Source organism: Lynx rufus, unplaced genomic scaffold (genome assembly GCF_022079265.1).
Source record: "Lynx rufus isolate CCGP_SWC_20201006 ecotype Redwood Valley unplaced genomic scaffold, mLynRuf1.p SCAF_31, whole genome shotgun sequence".
NCBI classification, from domain to species: Eukaryota; Metazoa; Chordata; class Mammalia; order Carnivora; family Felidae; genus Lynx; species Lynx rufus.
Window position 1 is genome coordinate 3515392 of NW_025814847.1, and position 19286 is coordinate 3534677.

Here is a 19286-nt window from a genome sequence, read left to right on the forward strand (position 1 = left end):
CCCACAGAGACCACAGTACCCACACGCAGCAAGAGAGGCACACCCCACGAGTGTTCTGGACCCAGGACTGGACTGGCTCCGTCTCTGGGCCAGTTACTGCCAGCTCAGCTCGGCGGGAACCCAGATCACCTGAAAACCTGAGGCTGGTCCCAGAGCTCTGGGGTTTAGGAGGTGTGAGACTGCCTAATCTCCTCTGATCCCCCAGGGAAGACGTGTCCCTGCGAATCCCCGAGTGCCAAAACTGCCCCTGGGATGTCTTCCCCAGGTTGGCGGAGGAGACGCAGGCAGGGGAGGTGGGGCTTGGTCGGGGCAGCCCCACCAGGTGAAATTCACAGGCCCTAGCCCGGTGCCCTCAGGGAATCCAGGCGGGCTGGGGGCCCCCCCGGTGCGAGATGGGGTGGTGTATGGAGTGCAGGGCAGGGGGAGGCCGGAGACTGCTCAGTCTCTCTCTCTTTGACAGCTAACATTTTCCAGACCAGAGCTGGCGCCCGCATGAGAAAGGAAATCAGAGCTGCCCACCTCACACATCTTTTTCCCATTTTGTTCATGCTGCCCGGGGAAAGCCATTAGGGCTCAGGCTGTCTGGGCCTCCCCCACCGCCCATCTCTAGCAGACTGTAAGGAGGGGCAGGGATGGGGGGGTCACTGGAAGGACAAGGCCCTAGCCTGCTAAGGGGCCAGACGCTGAACTCTTGTGTCCTTTAACTCCCTGCCCACTTAAGATGGGAATGTGGGGGCAGGGACTGGGAAGCTGGGCTTCTGGGGCCCTCCCCCACTCTGCTCGCTCCCCTGCACCTCTGTCTCCGGGAGTCTGGCCCACTGGCCCTACAGAGAGGCGAGCCTGGCCCTGGTCTGCAGCAGGAAGCATCCTGGAGTCGGGGAAGCTGGTCCTTACTATCTAGCTTCCGGGGCTCTGGCCTCCTCCCTGGAGCCAGGCAGGGGCAGGGGCACCCAGCCCGACTACTGGGTGTCACTGCCTGCAGGCGTGCTTCGTGGGGCGGGGAGAAGAGGGAAAGGGAGCACCCAGGAGCCTAGCCAAGGAGTCCTCCTCTAGTGACCTCCTTCCTGACGCTGACCCATCAGCCCCTGTTGTCCTGCCCCGGCTCCTGGGGACAGAGTCCAATGCCCTCTTTCTAGCCCCGTCCAGAACCTCAAAGCCCAGACCTCAAAACCTCACAGCCTCTTCTCTGGCACCGTAACCCCCTCCCCTCCCTCCTGCCCCTTTCCTGTCCAGTCCCAGAGTCTGCCTCTCTGGCCCAGTGCCCACCCTCTGCAGCCCAGGCCAGAGCAGGAAGAGAGCACCCACCCCGCGTGCAGCCCTGCAGATTTCCTTCTTCTTCCCGAAACTCCTGATCACCTCAACAGGGAGAGGGATTCCCGGGACCTCTGGCTCTTCTTCAGTTTCCCCGTCCTCAGAGAGCGGGAGAGGAGGCATCTGGGAGATGGGTCCCCAGAGCCAGTCCTGTGCAAGACCGCCGTCTGCCTACTGCCGCACTTGTCTCTGCTCCGGCTTCCCTTCCTGCCCTGGGCTGCCAGGGGTTAAGGGGCCGGTGCCCAGCACAGGGTGGGAGTGGCAGAGGGGTCCAGCCCCAGTCACTGGCCCATAAGAGCCAAGAGGAGTTTAACTGCGGGTCACGGTGCTGGTGCCGCCTGACTTCTCCCTCCAGTAGTGCTGCCCTGGGAGGGGGAGGGGCTCCTTCCGGAGGGGAAACGGGGCGGGGGGGGGGGGGCGGGAGGGGCACAGCTGGCCAGAGTCAGGCCCAGGCCTGTGCAGCTTCAGATGCTGGCAGTTGCCATCAACAGTGCCAGCCACGCTGGATCCCTGACTTGACGCTGGAGGTTCTCCAAGAAGCAGGAAGACCAGAGTAAGGGGAGCCCGACTTCGGTGCCTGTCGCCGACCGCAGCAGGCAAGAATGGGCAGCGGCCTAGGTGGGGAGAGAGGTGATGCCCTATGCCAGACCAGCAGGAAGCACCAGTCTGGAACAAAGGCAGAGGGACAGAGAAGCAAAGATCCCGGGGTCAGGGAGCGAGAACAGTGTGACCGGAGGCCAGCTGAGCCAGGGGCCTCTCTCGGGGGACAAGATTCGGTCTGGACACGTCCTCAGCCAGGGCATCCCCACCTCCTCCCTCTTGCCTGCCCCGCTCGGGGCCCGGCCCAGCCCTGGGGAGAGCGTTGGCAGCTGGGAACCAGGCACCAGAGCCAAAAACAACAGAGGAGCCGCCTGGGCGCCGGGGCGCAGACCCTCGCCGCTCTGACTGACTTCTGACTCGGGCAGCCCCCGCCCCCCCTCACCCCGTCTGACCCTGCCGGGCCGCACCTGCCCTGGAGGTCACTGTCATCCCCTCTGAGTCCAGCTGCCCCTTTCTTCAGGTCACTCGGGATTCTCTGCCGCCCTTTCCCTGGTTTGCAGGGAGGTGAGTCGCCTGCTTTCCAGGTCTCTGGCCCTGTCCCCCAGACGGCACCTCGGCTCACTGGAAGCTCTTTTCCAGTCTAACCTCCGTGCGTCCTGCTACAACAGCAATCTGATGTGGGGAGAGTCGGAGCCAGGCCTTACCAAAGCCTTGCAAAGGGCTGGGTCCCTGAACCCAGGGAGACAGACAAGAATGGAACATTCCCCTCGGTCCTGAGGGGTCAGACCAGACCAGGGGGCAGGAGGCTTGAGTTCACACTGCCCCATGTGGAATGCTGACGGCCTGGGGACCCAGGGGACACCACTGTCCTTCCCCGGCCACTCCTGGCTCTTTTATCCTACTCTCAGACACCCCCCCCCCCCCCGCCCTGCCCTGCTGCCCCTACACCGAGTGGCAGAGACCCAGTGTCTAGCCTCACCTGGGTTTAATTTCTACAGGACTCCCAGCCAACAAACTCTCTGACCCAGCAGATGTAATAACACTGCTCAGGGTGAGGCTCATATACAAGTGCTGAGTTTGGCCAGAGAATCTTCTCCGGTCCCAGTAGGTCGGGGAGGGGAAGGGGTTCATGACTGGGCGGGAGGGGGGTGGGATTCGTGACTCTCCCACTCTTTCCAACCCCAGCTGGGCTGCTGGTCCCTCCAGCCCCATCCTCACCGAAGCGATGGAGGGGGGGAGGGGCAGCTCCTCTTCCCAAGCCCCCAGACCCGTTCCCCCCCCCCCGTAGGGCACACATCTACATCCACTCGTGCTCACGCCCCTCCACCCAGCCAGGAGCGCGCCAGCCTCCATTCCTTCCGCTGCAAAACCAGCCACTTTCCTCTCAGCCACCGAGCAACGGGAACAAAGCCCCAGAACGTTCCTTTCCTAACTGTTAGCGCAGTTTCCTCCCCACCCCACCCCCATTCTGCCTCCGCCGTTCTAGCTTTTCTCATCAACTTTGCGCCCCCTCCCTGAGTCTCCAAATTCCTGGGGGAGCCCCCAACAGGGGTAGGACCAAGGCTCCTAGAAAGCTAGAAAGGGAGATTGGGTTGCGCACTCCCCCTCCTACCCCCCCCCTACCCCCCGGGGCAGATCTGCATCAGGTTTGGTCATAATGAAAAGGCCAGCAACACTAGGGAAATTCCTTCTCCTTATTGATCCTGGAGGGAAATTAAAGCCAGTTGTTTGTGACTGAGTGACTGACGGTGGGGTGGGGGTTAAGCTCCTCCCCGCTGCCCGGTTCCAAGCCTAGCCCCTGGGCTCCCCATCCCCCACTGGTAGCCCCCCCTTTCCCAACCCCCAGTCCTCTTGTCCCATTCACAGTGCCCCCTAAGCCCCTTCCCCTGCATCTTCCCCGGAGCCCCCTCCACTTGCCCGTCCGCCAGCACGCTGCCCGTGGGCTCACAGGGCTGCTGGGGGCTGGGACCGCCGGCCTAGCTTCTCAGACCCCACACCCACCCCCTCAGCCAGGGTTGGGGTGCCGGGGGCCGGAGCTCAGGCTCAGAGCTGCCAAACCACAAACACTCACATCTGGAAAAAATTCCCTTCCCAGCCCGACTTCCCTTTGTCTTACTTCTGTCTCTTTGGAACTTCTGGCTGCCTGGCCAAGGGGTGGGGGGGTTGGGGTGAGGAAGTGAAGGGAGGTGTATGGGCCCAGGCCTCCCTGCGCCCACCCCAGAGAGCCCCCTTCCAAGCTCGCCAGGATCCTCAGTCAGACCACATCCCTCCTCTGTGCTCCTGTCGGTCCAGCCTCCTGCTGACCATCTTTTGGGTGACGTTTTAACATCCTTAGTCACCAGGCCCGTGGGGGAGCCGGCCTGCACCGGCCCTTCTCACGTACAGCAGAAAAGATGCCCACGGAGCCGGGGACTGGACTCTGGCAGGGGCCTCAGAGGGCTGGTGTGGAGAGGAGGTGGTCGTGGCGACCCGGGTCAAGACCAAGACTTGGGCGTGGGAGCCGGCGGGGGGGGGGGGGGGGGGGAGGTGCATGGGTTCCTGCCCTGTTCCCTCCCCCAGGCCTCTCCTCATCCCTTTGGCCAGGAGCCTGATTTTACTGTCAGAACCGAGTCCCCCTCCCTTTACCTACAGCAGCGCCAGTGGGTGGGGGGAGGAGCACAGCCGGGCGTCCAACCCCAGGCCCCAGGCATCCCCCCCACCCCTCCCCTCCACCACCTCTGCTTTTGTCTGTCCTTCCTCCAAGAGCTCCGACCTGCTGCCCTCTTACTGCAGAAGCCCAGGCCACCCCCCACCCCCAGAGAAGCCCTCCCACACAAGCCCGGGACCCCTAAAGCCCGGCTGAAGCACGCAGCTCCCTCCCTTAAGCAGGGCAGTCCCGCCGCCATCCATCCCTTCAGTTCAGAGGCACCCCGGCTGCTGCACTGTCTGCACACAGGCATTTTTCAGGGATTCCCCTCTTCACAGCACGGAGGGAGCCCCAGCACTTGTCCAGGCTTCCGTGAAGCTCCCCAGCCCCTCTCCTGGGCTCTGTTCCGCCGGCCTCCTCCCCAGCCAAGGCCCCCAACCCTCTTGGCCGGTCCAAGGCTCTAAGAAGAAGGGTTCCGAGTCCCAGTGAGCCTGTCCTCTGCCCCTCCCACGGACACGCTGGCAGGGAGGGGCCAGCGCTGGGACCAGATGTGGGGCTTCTCCTCGCGAGGGGCCTGGAGCGGGGCCTGGGTGCGGCGCGCGGCGGGCAGCGGGGCCACGTGCGCGCTTTCGCCAAGGGAAGCGGGCCGCAGTCCTGGGCGCCCGCCGGGCCCGTCCGCCTCCGCGGCTCTACCGTTGGCGGCCTCGGGGCTCCCGGCCGGACCTCCATTTGGGTCAGGCCCCCCCAGCCCGCCCCGCAGGGGTCTCCGCGGGGAGCCGGCCCGGCCCCCTCCTTTGATGTTCCGCTCCGAAGCTGCTGGCGGGGGGGGGGGGGGGGGGGCGCGGCCTCTCCTTCCGCCCTTTGGACTGCGCACGACTGTGACACCTGAGACCCCGCTCCACCCCCTTCCCGGGGCACCCAGTCGCCCTCCAACCTGGGTGGCAGCGTGGCGCGCCGGGGCTCCGCGCCTCGGTCCCCGCCTCCCCTCCCCGCCGCCGGCTGCGATCCCCTGGGGGTCCGGGGAGCCGGGAGACGGAGAAACCGCCTTAATAAAGAGCTCGTGTCAAGTGATTGGCTGTGACCTCTGCCCTCCCCAGACTCGCGCCCGCGGCTCCTGCTTAACCCTTCGATGCCCGCCCAACCCCTGAAGAGGTGGGAGTCTCCCCCGCGCCAGCTTCCAGGGTCCCCAGAGGCCCCCGGCACTGCCGCAGCCCTAAACTCTGGGGAGACCGGCCTGGAGGGGGGGGGGCGGGGGGCGCCCCTCCCAGCGCCCTGCACCCGCGCCCCTCCCCGCCCCCTGCAGCCGCTCCAGCAGGGGGCGCCGTTGCCTCATTCGGGTGCCCGGCCCCGCAGCCCCTGGCCTCCCCCGCAGGTCTCTGAGCTCGGGGCGGCCGCCCCGGACCCGATTGGGCCCCCGTGGAGCCGAGCCCCGCCGCCTCGTCTTCCGCAGCTCCGGCTCGGAGCGGGGTTCGCCCTCTGGTAGTGCCGCCGCGGGTGCCGGGCGCCAAGGGGCCGAGCGCACCGAGTCAGGTGGGGACCGAGCGAGACGTGACCCTGGGGCTCGCGCTGCAGGACGTGAGACCTGGGTGCCTGGCGCCCCCTCCTCCCGGCTGAGAGCCCAAGCCGAGCTCTCGGCCCTTGTCGCCTCCCCAGACACCCCTGGCGCGGGAACCAGCTGTCTCGGGCCGGCGAGCCCTGCACCCGCCCCCGGGCCAGATCCAGAGGCCGGGGAGCCGGGGCTCAGGGCCCCCCAGGTGGGGTGGGGGGCGGGGCGGCAGGCGGAGCCATCTCTCTCTCTCTCTCTCTCTCTCTCTCTCTCTCTCTCTCTCTCTCGGGCAGGGGCGGGCCCGGCGCAGGGTATAAAAGCTGCCCGCCGCGGGAGCCCAAGCCAGCTCCGGGGTTGTCCTGGGACGTGTCCTGGCTCCGGCGACGGCGACATCTCTCTTGACGAAAAGACTCGGCGTCCAGTGCTCCGACCAAAGCATCATGCCCAACTTCTCCGGCAGCTGGAAGATCATCCGATCGGAAAACTTCGAGGATTTGCTCAAAGTGCTGGGTAAGGAGATTTTCGGGCGCCCGGGGCCTCGAGGTGGGCACGGGAAAGAAAGGAGGGCGGCGATCCGGGCGGGGGAGGTTGGGCGTCAGCGTCCCCGAGCAAGGGGGCCCAGCGCCTGGGTCGGGGGGCTCGGGGCCGGGACCTAAAGGTCCTGAGCGAGCAGCCTGTGGATCGAGTAGAAAGCACGAGGTCGGTGTCCCCGGGGGTGGGGCAGGGGAGCCCCTCCGAGACCTTGCCGCCTCTTCGCCCCTGGCCCCCCGCGGCGGCCAGTAGCCCAGTCCCCACACGGCCTCCCGGTTCAGCGCGTCCCACTCTGCGCCCCCGCCCTCCATCCGTGAGACTAATGCTTTCCTAGGCGGGCAGCTCCAGAGGCCCAAGTCTCTGCATAATTATCACTTTCTTAGATTTCAACAAATGGCTTCGTGTGAAACCCCAGCCCCCCATTCCCGAAAAACTGCGGGCTCTCTTCTCCCTCCCTCCCCTGAGACCCCCCCCCCAGCAGCCCTGCGGGGTGTGTGGGTTAAAGGTGGGGGGAGTGGAGGCTAGTCTCAGTGCGTTTCCCAACTCCTGGGTGCCCTGAGGTGTGTGGGGAGCTTCCCCAGCCCAGGCTGCTGGGAGGGGGCTCTGGGAAGGGGAACATTTGGGAAGCCGCCACCTGGGAGCCCTGCGGCCTACGGGCAAGCATGCCATCCATTTCTAGACTGAACACAGTGACCCCGGTTGGGCAGGGGGAGTGGGGGGGCACTTGTGTGTGGGTGAGTCTGGACCTCCGAAGAGTCTGGAACGCTGTTTCCATCACGCCTGGCCATTAGCTCTTGCCCCCTAACCCCAGCACTCCTTCGAGGCATGTCTCCTTTCTTCCCCACTCTGCCCTTGCTGAAACTAAAAACCAAAATGAAGACTCTCCCTTCAGAAAGCCTAGATGCGTTCCCTCCCCTTGTCTGGATTCTGGCCCCTGTCCCCAGTGGATGAGGCCCGAGGTGGCCGGGCACACACCCACAGGCCCAGCTGGAGACTAAGAGCCCAAGCCCAACCCTGTGGTCTGTCTGTCTGTGGTCTGTTTGTCCTCCCTGCAGGGTCTCTCAGAGCCACGTGCCCTCCTCAGGCCCTGCTGGGGGCAGATTGAAAACAGACCCGTTAGACAAACAGCCCTGGCTGGAGCGGGGTCTCCTGCGAGCCCGGCCTCGCCCAGCCTTGCCTCTGCAGGAACCTCGGCCCCTCCCTGCCCCCTCTGCCCCAGTCAAGGATCCCTTTCCTGGTGAGGCATGCCCAGGTGGTGTTGGGGGATACGTGTCCCATCCACTATGGTAGGCGGGCTGCGTGAGCAGATTCTGTTCCTGTAACGGGGAAGATGGTTGTCAGACGGTGAGCTGGACTTTCAGGGGGCAACACGGTGGAGACAGGGTGGGATGGGCCTCCTCTACCAAGGTGACCGGGCCCGGGGACCTCGGTCATTTCTCCCAACAGCCGAGAAGGGAGCTCCTGGGACCCCTGGGGGAGTCCATCCACTCTCCCTGTCCCTTTCTGGAACAGAGCAGGTCTGCTTTGGTGCCGAGGGAAAAGAGGATTTGTTTCTGTAGGAACCCAGGTCTGCAGGGGGGCCAGGGAGCCCGGGTTCCCTGCTTGCCCCCCCCCGCCCCGATCCCCACCCCTTGCTTCCCTGAAGGTCTCTGCTCCAGGTCAGGGTGGGGGCGCCCAGCAGGGGAAGCGGGGTGATGCTCAGACACGCCCCTGCCAGGTAGGCCTCCCTGCCTGCTTTTCTTCCTGGGACAGATGCTGTCTCCTGGCTTCGCCATCCTTCTCAGAGACTGGGGAGCAAAGAGAAGGGGTCCAGTGTGGGGAAGGATGTGGGGGGCAGGCACAGGGACTCTGGGTCCACAGAGGCTGAACGAGAAGACCTGACCACTGAGGTCAGGACGATCCTAGAGTAAGGAACATATGGGGGGGAGGGGGGGCAGTGTCCCTTTCCGTCCCACGAGGGGAGAGGAGCCAGGAGGGCAGGTGAGCTCTGGCTTTTCCTTCGACTTCCTTTTCTCAGTAAAAATAATAAGAGCTCCTGTTTCCTGAAAGCTGGAAGGTGTACCCAGTGCTGCGTGCGCTAAGTCCTGCACACGTCACCCGTGCTGTGGGCTCCACTTTCTGCTTGAGGAACCCGAGGCCCAGAAAGGTTCCGTCACCTGCCCAGAGTCACCTGGCCTGCCAGAGAGGCCGAGCCACGTGGATGTCAGGGCCGAGTGGATCTCACTGCAGAATCCCTGGCTTCCCCAGGCCATTTGTAAGAGGGGACCAGCCGCCCCCCTCCTCGTCACCCACTGATAGTGCCCGCTCCTCACTTTGGGGAGGGACAGAGATTGGGCACATGAAGGCCAACCCAGCGCCAGACAGGGGAGGTGGGTCCGGCAGGAAGGAAAGTGGCCCCTACTTCCTGGATGGGAGTGGCGGGGCCTGGCTGGGGATCCCGGGTCTGGCCTGCCCTTGGGCAGGGGTGAAGACGGGTCTGGTCTGCCCTTGGGCAGGGGTGAAGACGGTGACTCTGCGGAGTCCACCCCAGCGGAGGGTGTCGAGCAGGGCGGACCGAGGGCGGCAAGTGAGGCGAACTGGGCCGAAGTGAGGGCGCCTGCACCTCCCTGCAGGGGTGAACGTGATGCTGAGGAAGATCGCCGTGGCGGCGGCATCCAAGCCGGCGGTGGAGATCAAGCAAGAGGGAGACGCTTTCTACATCAAAACCTCCACCACAGTGCGCACCACGGAGATCAACTTCAAGATCGGAGAGGAGTTCGAGGAGCAGACGGTGGACGGGAGACCCTGCAAGGTGAGTCCCTCGGGGTCATGGCCTCCACTGCCCTGCCTCACCACGTGCCGTTTTCCGGAGTATTCTGGGATCCTTCCAGGGGAGCAAATCCCTCTCGCGGCACCCACCCTGCTGCGGGCCCAGCCCACCTGGCCTCTCTCCTGCAGAGCCTGGTGAAATGGGAGAGTGAGAACAAAATGGTCTGCGAGCAGAGGCTTTTGAAGGGAGAGGGTCCCAAGACCTCGTGGACCAGGGAGCTGACCAACGACGGGGAGCTGGTCCTGGTAAGCTGCTCCCAGCTGAGCACAAGCCCGGTGCCACCTTCGGGCTTTTCTGGGACGCTGCAGGGCGCTGGAGGTTCAAGACCGACCATAGCTGGCCTCCCCACCTCCTGATGGCGCTGCTGGGGAAGGACTAAGCTGTCCCTGTCCCACAGGCTGCTGCCCTGTGGCCGTGCAATGGTGTCCCGTGTGGAGCAAGCCATGTGGGCTGAGGCGGCAGGGTGGCATCTGGGCAATCCGTCCTCACAGCTTGGGGAGGAGTACGTGGGACACAGCCCCGGGGGGTCTATGCCGTCCTCCCTCCCGTGACACCAGGGCATTTTGGGGGCCAGCCCCTGCCTGTCCATTCTGAATCTAGAAGCAGGACCAGGGGCCTTCCAGGTTAACGATGACTTCTGACTTCCGTCCTTTTAGACCATGACGGCGGATGATATCGTGTGCACCAGGGTCTATGTCCGAGAGTGAGCGGCCGACGGTCCAAGGGCTTCCAGAGCCGCCCCCCAGCCCCTGCTCCCTGCCCCACTGCCCTTCCCCCTTCCTTCTAGGCTAGCTCTCCCCTCACCCCGCTCACTCCCGGGGATGCTGGGACGCCTCCAGCGGGGCTCTGCTTTTTGGGGCCTCCCCTTCCTCCGCTCCCCCAACAAAGAGGGATGGATGGTAAGAACCCTGATCACCCGGTCCAGAATCACTCCCCTTCCCCAGCCAGCAGTCCCAGCCCCAAACCAGCCCAGAGCACAGCCCCTCTCTCTGTGAGGGGACCTGAGGGCCCCAGTGGGAAAGACGGCCCTCTGGTTTCCACTCTTTGTCCCGGTAGCCTACACAGTGTAGAATATTTATTGGTTAATTTTATTAAAATGTTTTGAAAAATACAACCCGTCTCTGGCTCCTTGGGAAGGGGACAGATGAGTCGCCTGAGTTCCACTTTGCCTCTGAAATGCAGTGTGGGAGGCAGGTGTTCAAGCAGCAGGATGAGAGGAGGGATGGGCCTTCCCCTCGTCCCTCCCTCCCTCCGCCCACCGCCCCCTCCACCCCTCCCCTCTTCCAGCCTCCTCCTCCAGTCCTCTCAGCAGGGGCACTCCCACACCCACCCCACCCCCCGCCCCCGCAGGAGCTGACTCCCACTTTTCCATGATGGTGACACAGCTTCCTCCTCCAACTGTTCCTCCTCTCCTCCAGCTCCAATCTGGGCCACCCCAGGCCTGGCCTTGGCCTCCCACATGGTTCCAGATGAGCTCACCGATGCCCACAGGCCGACCTCGCTCCTGCCCGGGGCTCCCCCTGATGGGACTCCACTATCTCAGCCCTGAGACCTGCACACCCCCCCTGCCGGCCCCCACGCCCCTTCCCACACCTCCACTCTCGGGTCCAGGCTCTACCGCGTCCTCCTAAGTTCCATGGTGACCTCTCAAGTGCCCGCCCCCCCTCCCGCAGGCCAAGGCCCCCCACCAGACCGGCTCAGGGCTCAGCTGTTTAGGCAACAGCACCTTCAACCTGGCCTGCCCCGCTCTTCACCGTCAGGGCGTCGTGGGGTCTGCTCTGTCACTGGCTGCTTATGCTTACGTGACCTCAAGCGAGTTGCTTTGTTTCTTTGAGCCTTAGATCTATAATCCAATGACTTACGTGCGGGGAAGTTTCAGTGGGGTCCAGCCAAATCCAGGCAAGGTCACCAGCCTCTTCCCCCGCTGCCCCCATCCTGTCCTCTCCGTTTCCTTTGTGCTCTGGCCACGCTCAATCCTGTCACGTAGAAGTTTCCCCTCCATCATGGAAAATGGTCTTCAGATGCCCCGTGCTTACATGGTCACAGCTTGGGGTCCCCCAAAAGAAGGACTCTCTCCCAGGGTCCGTATCTTCATCCCAGAAAGGGTTCGATTCTGCCGGATCGCATGACTGTCCCTCGGCCCACTGGCTATTGGCAGGGCAAGGGGCCTGGACCTCGTGCCCTGCCATGGCCACGGGACAGGTGGGCCGGTGTGACAAGCCCCCCAGAGCCCCTGGGATGGGAAGGAGCGCTTTCCTATGAGGAGGGTTGCAGATTTCTAATCTATAACATAGCAATTATGTACAACGTCCACCTCACAAAGGCATGTACATAGCACCTAGCAATAGTAAGCCCTCAGGAAACGAGGGTCCCACCTCTCTGACCCACCCTCCAAAATGCTGCCGGGGGCGAGAGAGGGGGCTCTTCAATAAATGAGCTGTATCATATCAGTGCCTTGTTCAAAAATCCATAAAACAAAATAAAACTCCCATCAGCTGCAGCCCCTCTTTTTGTCCAGAATACAGTCCAGACTGGCATCAGAGGCCATTTAAGACGTGGCCCCTACCCCCTCCTGCGTGTGCTCCCCCCCTGCACCTGCACCGCAGGCGCCCTCTGGCCCACGGGCGTCCAGCGCTTCTCCAGAGCTTGGCTTCTCGGTGGCAGCGGCCCCTCCCCCAGCAGTGCTGACAGCCAGCGGTCACGCTTCACAGCCTGTGTGTGGCAGGTGAGCCTCCACTCCCTGAAAGACTGGGGTGCCCTGGGGCCAGGGCCTCCAGCTCCTGCCCCACGAGAGGCCACGTGCTGCAGCTGAGAGCAGAAGGTCAGGGCCGCGGAGTGGGGACACGATGTCCAGAGTCCTGGGGCAGCCCAGGCCCCTGAGTGGGGAGTGGGGGCAGTGGTGGGCCCTTTTTCGTGTCCACATCCGCCTACTGTTTCCTGAGAGCCTCCCGGGAGCCGGGCACCCTGCTGGGTGCTGGGAACTTGGAAATGAATCCAATGGACAAGATGGCTGCCCTCGTGGGGCCTGCGGGAGGGAACAGACCTGTAGCGGGGAACCAGAAGATTAAAGACATAAACGCACCGGTCAACTCATAAGCACAGACCACGTAACCGTGTAGGTGCTTGAAGGAAAGGGGGGCAGAGGGGGAGAGCACCACAGGAGGCCTCATTTACCCTGGGGGCGGGCAGAGGTGCTGGGGGCGCAGGTGCTCTGGAGGACGGAGAACGCAGTGGGGTGAAGCAGACGGGAGGGTACTCTAGGCAGGGAGAATCGCAGGGGAAGGCCCTGGGGACAGTCTGGGGCTGCCCTGGGCCTGGGGACTGGAGTGCAGGCCAGCTGGGGGCCTTCGGGGGCCGGGACGGGCAGAACCTGAGGGGCCCGAGGCCACAGTAAATATTTCTTCTTTGATTCCAAGAGCAGTGATGAGCCACTGATGAGCCACCTAAGGGGGTGGCATCCCTCTGGCTGCCACGCAAAGACGGAGCAGAGACAAGCGGGGGTTGAGGTGGGGGGGGCAGGAGGCTGGGGAGACGCTGGGGCAGAGGGTAGAGACCCCGTGATGCACGAGTCAGGGGACCAGGGGTTAGAAAAGGCAGAGTGCCCAGAACGGCTCTCTGGCTTCGGTCCTGGGGGCTGGTGGTTCTGTTTTCAGAAATGGAGAGGTGAACCTAGGCTTTCTGGATGCCAGTTGCTTTGTTTTAATCCAGAAGCACCGTAACTCCTCAACCCGAGGCCCGGCTTCATCTCCTTTCTGCTTCCCCTCCGCAGGCCTTTGTGGCTGGAGCATAGGTTCTTGCTTTGCTGCCCAGTTTGTCTCTTTCTGGAATCAAGCTGCTGAGAAGAGCAGACACTAGAGGCATGTTTCTGTTTCCCAAGACGCCAGAAGGCAGGGACTGGGTCTCCACCCTCAGACTGGGGGCTCTCAGAGGACAGGGTTTGGGTCTCTCCCCTCAGACTAGGGACTCCTTGAGGGAAGGGACCGAACCTCCCCCATCAGACTGGGAGCTCTCAGAGGACAGGGTTTGGGTCTCTCCCCTCAGACTAGGGACTCCTTGAGGGCAACACTGGACCTCCCCCATCAGACTGGGGGCTCTCAGAGGACAGGGATGGGGTCCCTTCCCTCAGACTAGGGGCTCCCGGAGGGCAGGGACTAGGTCTTCCCCCTCAGACTAGGGGCTCCTTGAAGGAAGGGAATGGGCCTCTCCCACCAGACTGGGAACTCCTGGAGGGCAGAGACTGGGTCTCCCCCATCAGACTGGGGGCTCCCAGAGGACAATGGCTGTGTGTCCCCCCTGAGACTGGGCTCCCAGAGGGTGAGGCCCGTCCCCTGGCTCTGTTTCCCCAGCACTTCCCCGCCCTCCAGCCTGAGGTGACAGGGAAGTTACAGTCCTGGACCAGGAGATGGGATCAGGGAGGGGCCGCCTCACCCATCTGGCCCAGCCCGTGAGAAAGTCCCTCCAGCTTCCCTCCCACCCTGAAGGCCCTCTTCCTCCTCTTCCTCCCGTTACCTGGGCCTTCATTACTCAGCAGTGCCTCTGGAAGAAAATGCACAGGGGCCCCCATCCCCTGCCTGCACGCCGCCGTGGGCAGAACCTTCTCTGCCGTCCAGGCTTCTCAGAGTTCAAGCACGGAGGGGGCAGCACGGGGACCTGGGCCACCGAAACTCCTCTGGTCCTGTGACCGGAGGGCTAGTGATGGAGCGAGGAGGGCCAGAGAAGGTAGGAGGGCAGAGACCAGGGAGGGGGCACATGTGACTGATTCTCCCCCGGGGTTGGCCGGGTGCGGGGGGGAGACCTGCACCAACATCTTAGGGGAACTGAGGTGCGCACACACACTCATGCACGCACGCACACCCGCACGCTGTGCGAGAGACAGGAGCGCGTTGCTGGGACAGGCCTAGAAGAGATTCGGGGCACAGCCAGACCCAAGACGGGGAAGCCTACAGCCTGCGGGGCCCCCCAGAGCCCAAAGCCACCTCCATGCCTGCGTGTGACAAGAAGGAACCCACAGGGGAGGGCGGCCAGAAGTGGGGCTGGAGACTGGGGACCCTGAGGGAGGTGAGGAGAGGGGGCGGCTGGGAGGAGCCTGGAGAAGGAGGGAATCCAGGAGGAGAGCTGAGCTCCAGGGGGGAGGAGAGGGTATTGAGGGCCCCAGGGGCGGGAGTCAGGAGAGAGGCCCGCCGGTCAGGCCCTCTGACCCCAGGTCCCGACACAGGGCCGCCTAAGGACGGCCACAGGCACAAGATGGATGGCACTGGGGCGGCCAGGCCCTTTGTGGCGGGGGGATGAAAGGGAGCAGGCTCTGAAGAGCGTCCCCCTCCCCGGGTCCCCCATGGCTGTTGGCTCCCCTGCCCCTCCCCCAGTGACCTCGGGAGCCTTGGAGTGTTGTGGAGGGGGGTAGGAGATGGGGGGGGGAGCTGAGTCCAACCAGGTATTTCCCCTGGCTGGGCCAGCCCTACCTAGGAAAGATGGGGGGCAGGTAGAAGGACTGTGGGGGTCTGGGGGGCCCTTTGGTCTGTAGAGAAAGCGAACTAAGATGCAGACTGTGTGCCAGCACCAGCAGGGCCCCGGCAGAGCTGGGGGAGGCCGTTCCGGGGCCGGCCAGGGGTCCCCGGGGCAGGCCCTCCCGTGCGTCTCCTGCAGGCCTGCTGCCCTCCTGACCTCTCGGCTTCTTCCTGTCCCCGGCCCGCCCCCCAGGCGCTGCCAGTCGAGAAACCAGTTCTGTTCCCGTCCTGGATAAGGATCTCTGGGCTGGGCTCTTCCCAGGCAACGGCAGGAACCTGGCAGCCTGCAGCACCCCTGCCACCAGCCAGGGCCGCCGGGGTCTCCCCACGTCGGTGGGGGGGGGGGGTGGCCTGCCCCTTCCTCACCAGTCCTGCCCTGGCCTCCTTCCCCTCGAGGAAGACCTCCCGGCAGCCCTGTAAGGGGCAGGGGGCCTCCCTTACCTTCTCCCTTGGGTGCCCCAGAGGCCGGTCCCTCTCCCCCTGCCCCCTCGGCGCCCCCCAGGCTCCCCACGGGGCCCTGACAATTGCTCCCTACGGCGGGGTCAGCCCCTCGCCCCAGTCGCGGCACGGAAGGGGGCAGGGTGACACGGGCTTGACCCCACTTAACCCCAGCCCATGGTCTCCTCCCGAACCATCATTCCCACGACATTCTGGTCCCTTTCTCGTCCCTCGGAGCTTTCCCCCCACCCCCCAACTCTGCCAACTGGAAGGGTTTTAAAAGGTCATCTCCTGCATTCTTCTGCCTCCTCGTCAAATGTCTGCCTGACCTCTGCCCCTGCCCGGCGCCCCAGAAACCTCAGACCGACCGCTCCCAGCTCCTTCGCCAGCACTGCGCTGGCTTGGCCAGCCTCTCCCAAATGCCTGCGGGGATTCAACCGCTTGCAGGCGCCGTGGGAGATCGGAAGGCAGAGAGGAGGACAGCTCTGCCAGCCACCGGGGAGACCTGGGGCATCTGGAGGAGGCTTGACTCAGGTCCCAGCCCCCACCCCCACCCCTGGAGGTGAGCAGGTGTGACAAGCCAGGCTGGGATTCAAGCTGGTGACTCAAGCCCCAGCAGCCGACAGCTGCACGGTCCGCGGCCGCAGCCAGCCCTCCCTTCCGCCGCCCCGAGGTGGAATCTTAGAAGCTGGGAATTCTAGAACCAGGGAACAGAGTCCCAGAAGGAAGGGCCCTCGGGGATCATGCCTCTCCTTTGTTTGAGAGGAAACTGGGGACCAGAAAGGGGTGTGGCCTGCTTGGGGGGTCGCTAGGACGTCAGGGAAATCACTGGGCACACAAAAGGGGGCTGCTTGGCTTTAGCACAAAGCAGGTGTCAGCTGGGCCCCTCCGCACCCTCTCGCTCTCTGGGTGGACTGGGTTCTTCCGTGTGCGGAGAACTCTGCTCCCTGTGCTCTTATTTTCCATCCCTCACCCTGAGTGGAGCAAGCCTGTGCCCTCACTGGGCCTCCCTCTCCTCCTGGGCCGCAGATTATGAGGCCAGGACAGGTGCGGGGGGCCGTTCAGCCTCAGGTGAGGGATTATAAACTAAGGTTTCAGCAGGAGCCTGAAGGCAAGGGTATCCAGCCCAGAGGTATTCAGCCCAGAGCCGCCCGGGGAGGGGGGAGCCACCTTCCCCTGGCCCAGCGTGCTGCGGGAGGGACACCCAGCCCCCCACCCATCTCAGCCCACCCAGGCACGTGTCTGAGCATAAGGAGATGGGGGGGTGGTGACCGCCCCCCTGCGTGGCACACGGCCACAGGTGTTGTCGCTGTTTCCGAGGCCCTACAAAGGGAGGATCCAGGCCAGGCCAGGCCTCGGATGGGCAGCATTTACTGACAACCATTTTCAGAGCGTGAGCTCGGTGCAGACGCCGCGGGGGGCAGAGCCAGTGCATTCCCTGGCACCTGCCATCAACCTCAGGGCCACTGAGGAAATATCCCCTGACCCCCGACCAGGTGCCAAGCACGTCATCCCACGGCCCCCCGTCAGCTCCGGAGCCAGGCTGGGACCTGGGAGCCCGCCGCGTGGAGGAGGGCCCCCTCCCCACCGTAGCCTCCCCACCCTCAGGCTGCTGGGGCTCAGCTCCAGCCTCCCCTCCCAGCCGCGCAGAGGCTAGACCTTTCAGACAAGCTTTCCTGTAATTGTCCTGTCATCACGGCTCCGACGCAGAAACCAGCCAAGGGACTGTGGAAATGCAGAGGCAGAAAGGTGAGGTCACCCTTCCAGCAGCCTGTCTCGGGGCAAGAACGCAGGCCCGAGCCAGCGGAGTCTGGCGCTTACTGGAGAAGGAGACGGCCGCCCTCCCACAACCCTCTCTGGCTCACCCCTTCCCTTCGCACCCAGCCCTCCCGGGAAGTCCTTCCCAAAGGCTAACTTAAGTGCCACCTGCTGCGGCTTTAGCGCCTCATCCGACGGAACCCAGAGGACAGGCTCCATTCTCAGGCGGCTTCAGGGACCGGCCAGAGGAGCGTGTGGGCGCACCCGGGGCGGGGACACCGCCGTCACCTCACCTTTCTTCGCTCTCTCTCCACCCCACTCTCCCAGCCCTCCCCTCGCCTTAGCCCCCCACTCCAGCTCCTGGCTGGGAGCCAGCATTGTTCCCGCTAGGCTCCCTGCTCCCCTCCTCCTTCCCTCCCTGGGCACCCGCCTGCCCGGTCCCTTCCAGGGGGTGGGGGGGGGGAGCAGGACTTCCTCCCAGGCTCTGCTTCCTCATCACGTTGCGTCCACCGACAGAGAAGGCTGGGGAGCTTGGGTTACTCAGGGCCCCCGGTTATTTTTAATGCCACCAGCTCACAAGATAAATATACCTCCCCACCCCCCAGCTGCCCAGAGTCCCTCCTTCCCCCACCATTCACCCAGTCTCCTCACACGGGGACTCACAGCTAACGCCTTCTCCTCACATGCCCTCCTGGTGGGTCTCCCTCGGCCCTGGACTCCCAGTGGGAGGTGTCCTAGAGACACGGCATCCGGCAAAGGGCTCCCAGGGGAGCCTCCCCCTGCAGCGGGAGGCAGGGGGAGGCTGGCGCAGGCCTCCCCGAGCCCCGGGGAGGAGGTGCTGGACGGGGGTCGCTCCTGCAGCTTGGTGGGCCTCCTCTCTGACCCCACTCCACTCCTGTTTGGTCCCACAACGCAAGCAAGTTCTTTCTGGAATTAACGTCTGGGCCTCTTGCTTTGGGTCAGGGAACGCTGGTTCAGGGCAGGCACTGCAGCTCCGGGGAGGGCCGAAGAGCAGGCCTGGGATCAGGACGGATTGTTGCTCGTTCCTAGATTGTTGGGGTGTCTGTCTCCGCCCAGGCCCTGGGACAGATCCCAGGCGGCCCAGCCTGCAGAAGGCAGCCGTCTGTGCACCGGCGCCGGGCACGCGCTCTCTCGGCGGCACCTGCTACGGCACAGAAGCAAGGCTTCGGACCTCGCGTCTGTCCGGCCTGGTACCCGGCCCCACAGTTTCCACCTCGCAGGCCTAACTGGGTCCTGGGTCCACACGGGAGAAGTCTGGGCCCTTGTAACCAAGAGCCTTCAGATGCTTAAGATACCCTGTCCTCTGCCTGTATTTCCAAAGACTTCACGCACTCCAGCCGTAAGGAATGATAGCACACACAAGGGCACACCCGTCCACCCCCCAGCATCTCCCTCCTTCTCCCCAGAGGGCACCGCCGGCCTCATCGTTAGCTTTATCGTTAGTTTGCCTTTCAAAAATACTTTCACAATAGGGGCGCCTGGGTGGCTCAGCGGGTTTAGTGTCCAACTCTTTATTTATTAAAATTTTTTTTCTTTTTTTTAAGTGTTTATTTATTTTTGAGAGTGTGAGAGAGAGACAGAGTGTGAGCAGGGAAGGGGCAGAGAGAGAGGGAGACACAGAATCCAAAGCAGGCTCCGGGCTCCGAGCTGTCAGCACAGAGTTAGACATGGGACTCAACGCACGAACCCTGACATCACGACCTGAGCCAAAGTCGGACCCTCAGCTGACTAAGCCCCCCAGGTGCCCCATCAGCTCAGGTCTTGATCTCAGGGTGGTGAGATCGAGGCCCACATTTTACTCCATGAGCACAATGTCCAAAGGACACACTGTTAGGCAGGGTTTGAACACTTACGCTCTGCCCCTCACTTTCCCTTCTCAGCATGAAGCTCGCGAGGGTCATCCGTGCGATGTGATCCCACAGTCGTATCAAATGAACACACGTCACGGCGGGAAAAGATTAATGACCTGACGGACCAAGACTACGTGTCGCAAACCGGACCTGTTTGTGCGCCGCTGGAGGGGAGTAAACCGCTAGGCACATTTGGGAAGAACGGTGTGGGGGGCGTCTGGGCGGCTCGGTCGATTGAGCGTCTGACTTTTGATTTCGGCCCAGGTCATGATCTCACAGTTCGTGAGATCAAGCCCCACATCAGGCTCTGTGCTGACAGTAATGAGCCTGCTTGGGATTCTCTCTCTCTCTC

The 19286-nt window shown here is 63.7% G+C and overlaps 1 protein-coding gene across 1 annotated transcript; it reads left to right on the forward strand.

The window, feature by feature from the left end:
• The first annotated feature begins 6334 nt into the window (after window positions 1–6334).
• Window positions 6335–10418, forward strand: CRABP2 (cellular retinoic acid binding protein 2). The gene is made up of 4 exons (XM_047093000.1): window positions 6335–6533; window positions 9167–9345; window positions 9492–9608; window positions 10020–10418. Exons 1-4 carry the CDS (start codon window positions 6464–6466, stop codon window positions 10068–10070), a joined length of 417 nt encoding a protein of 138 aa, XP_046948956.1. The 5' UTR covers window positions 6335–6463; the 3' UTR covers window positions 10071–10418.
• Window positions 10419–19286: the final 8868 nt, after the last annotated feature.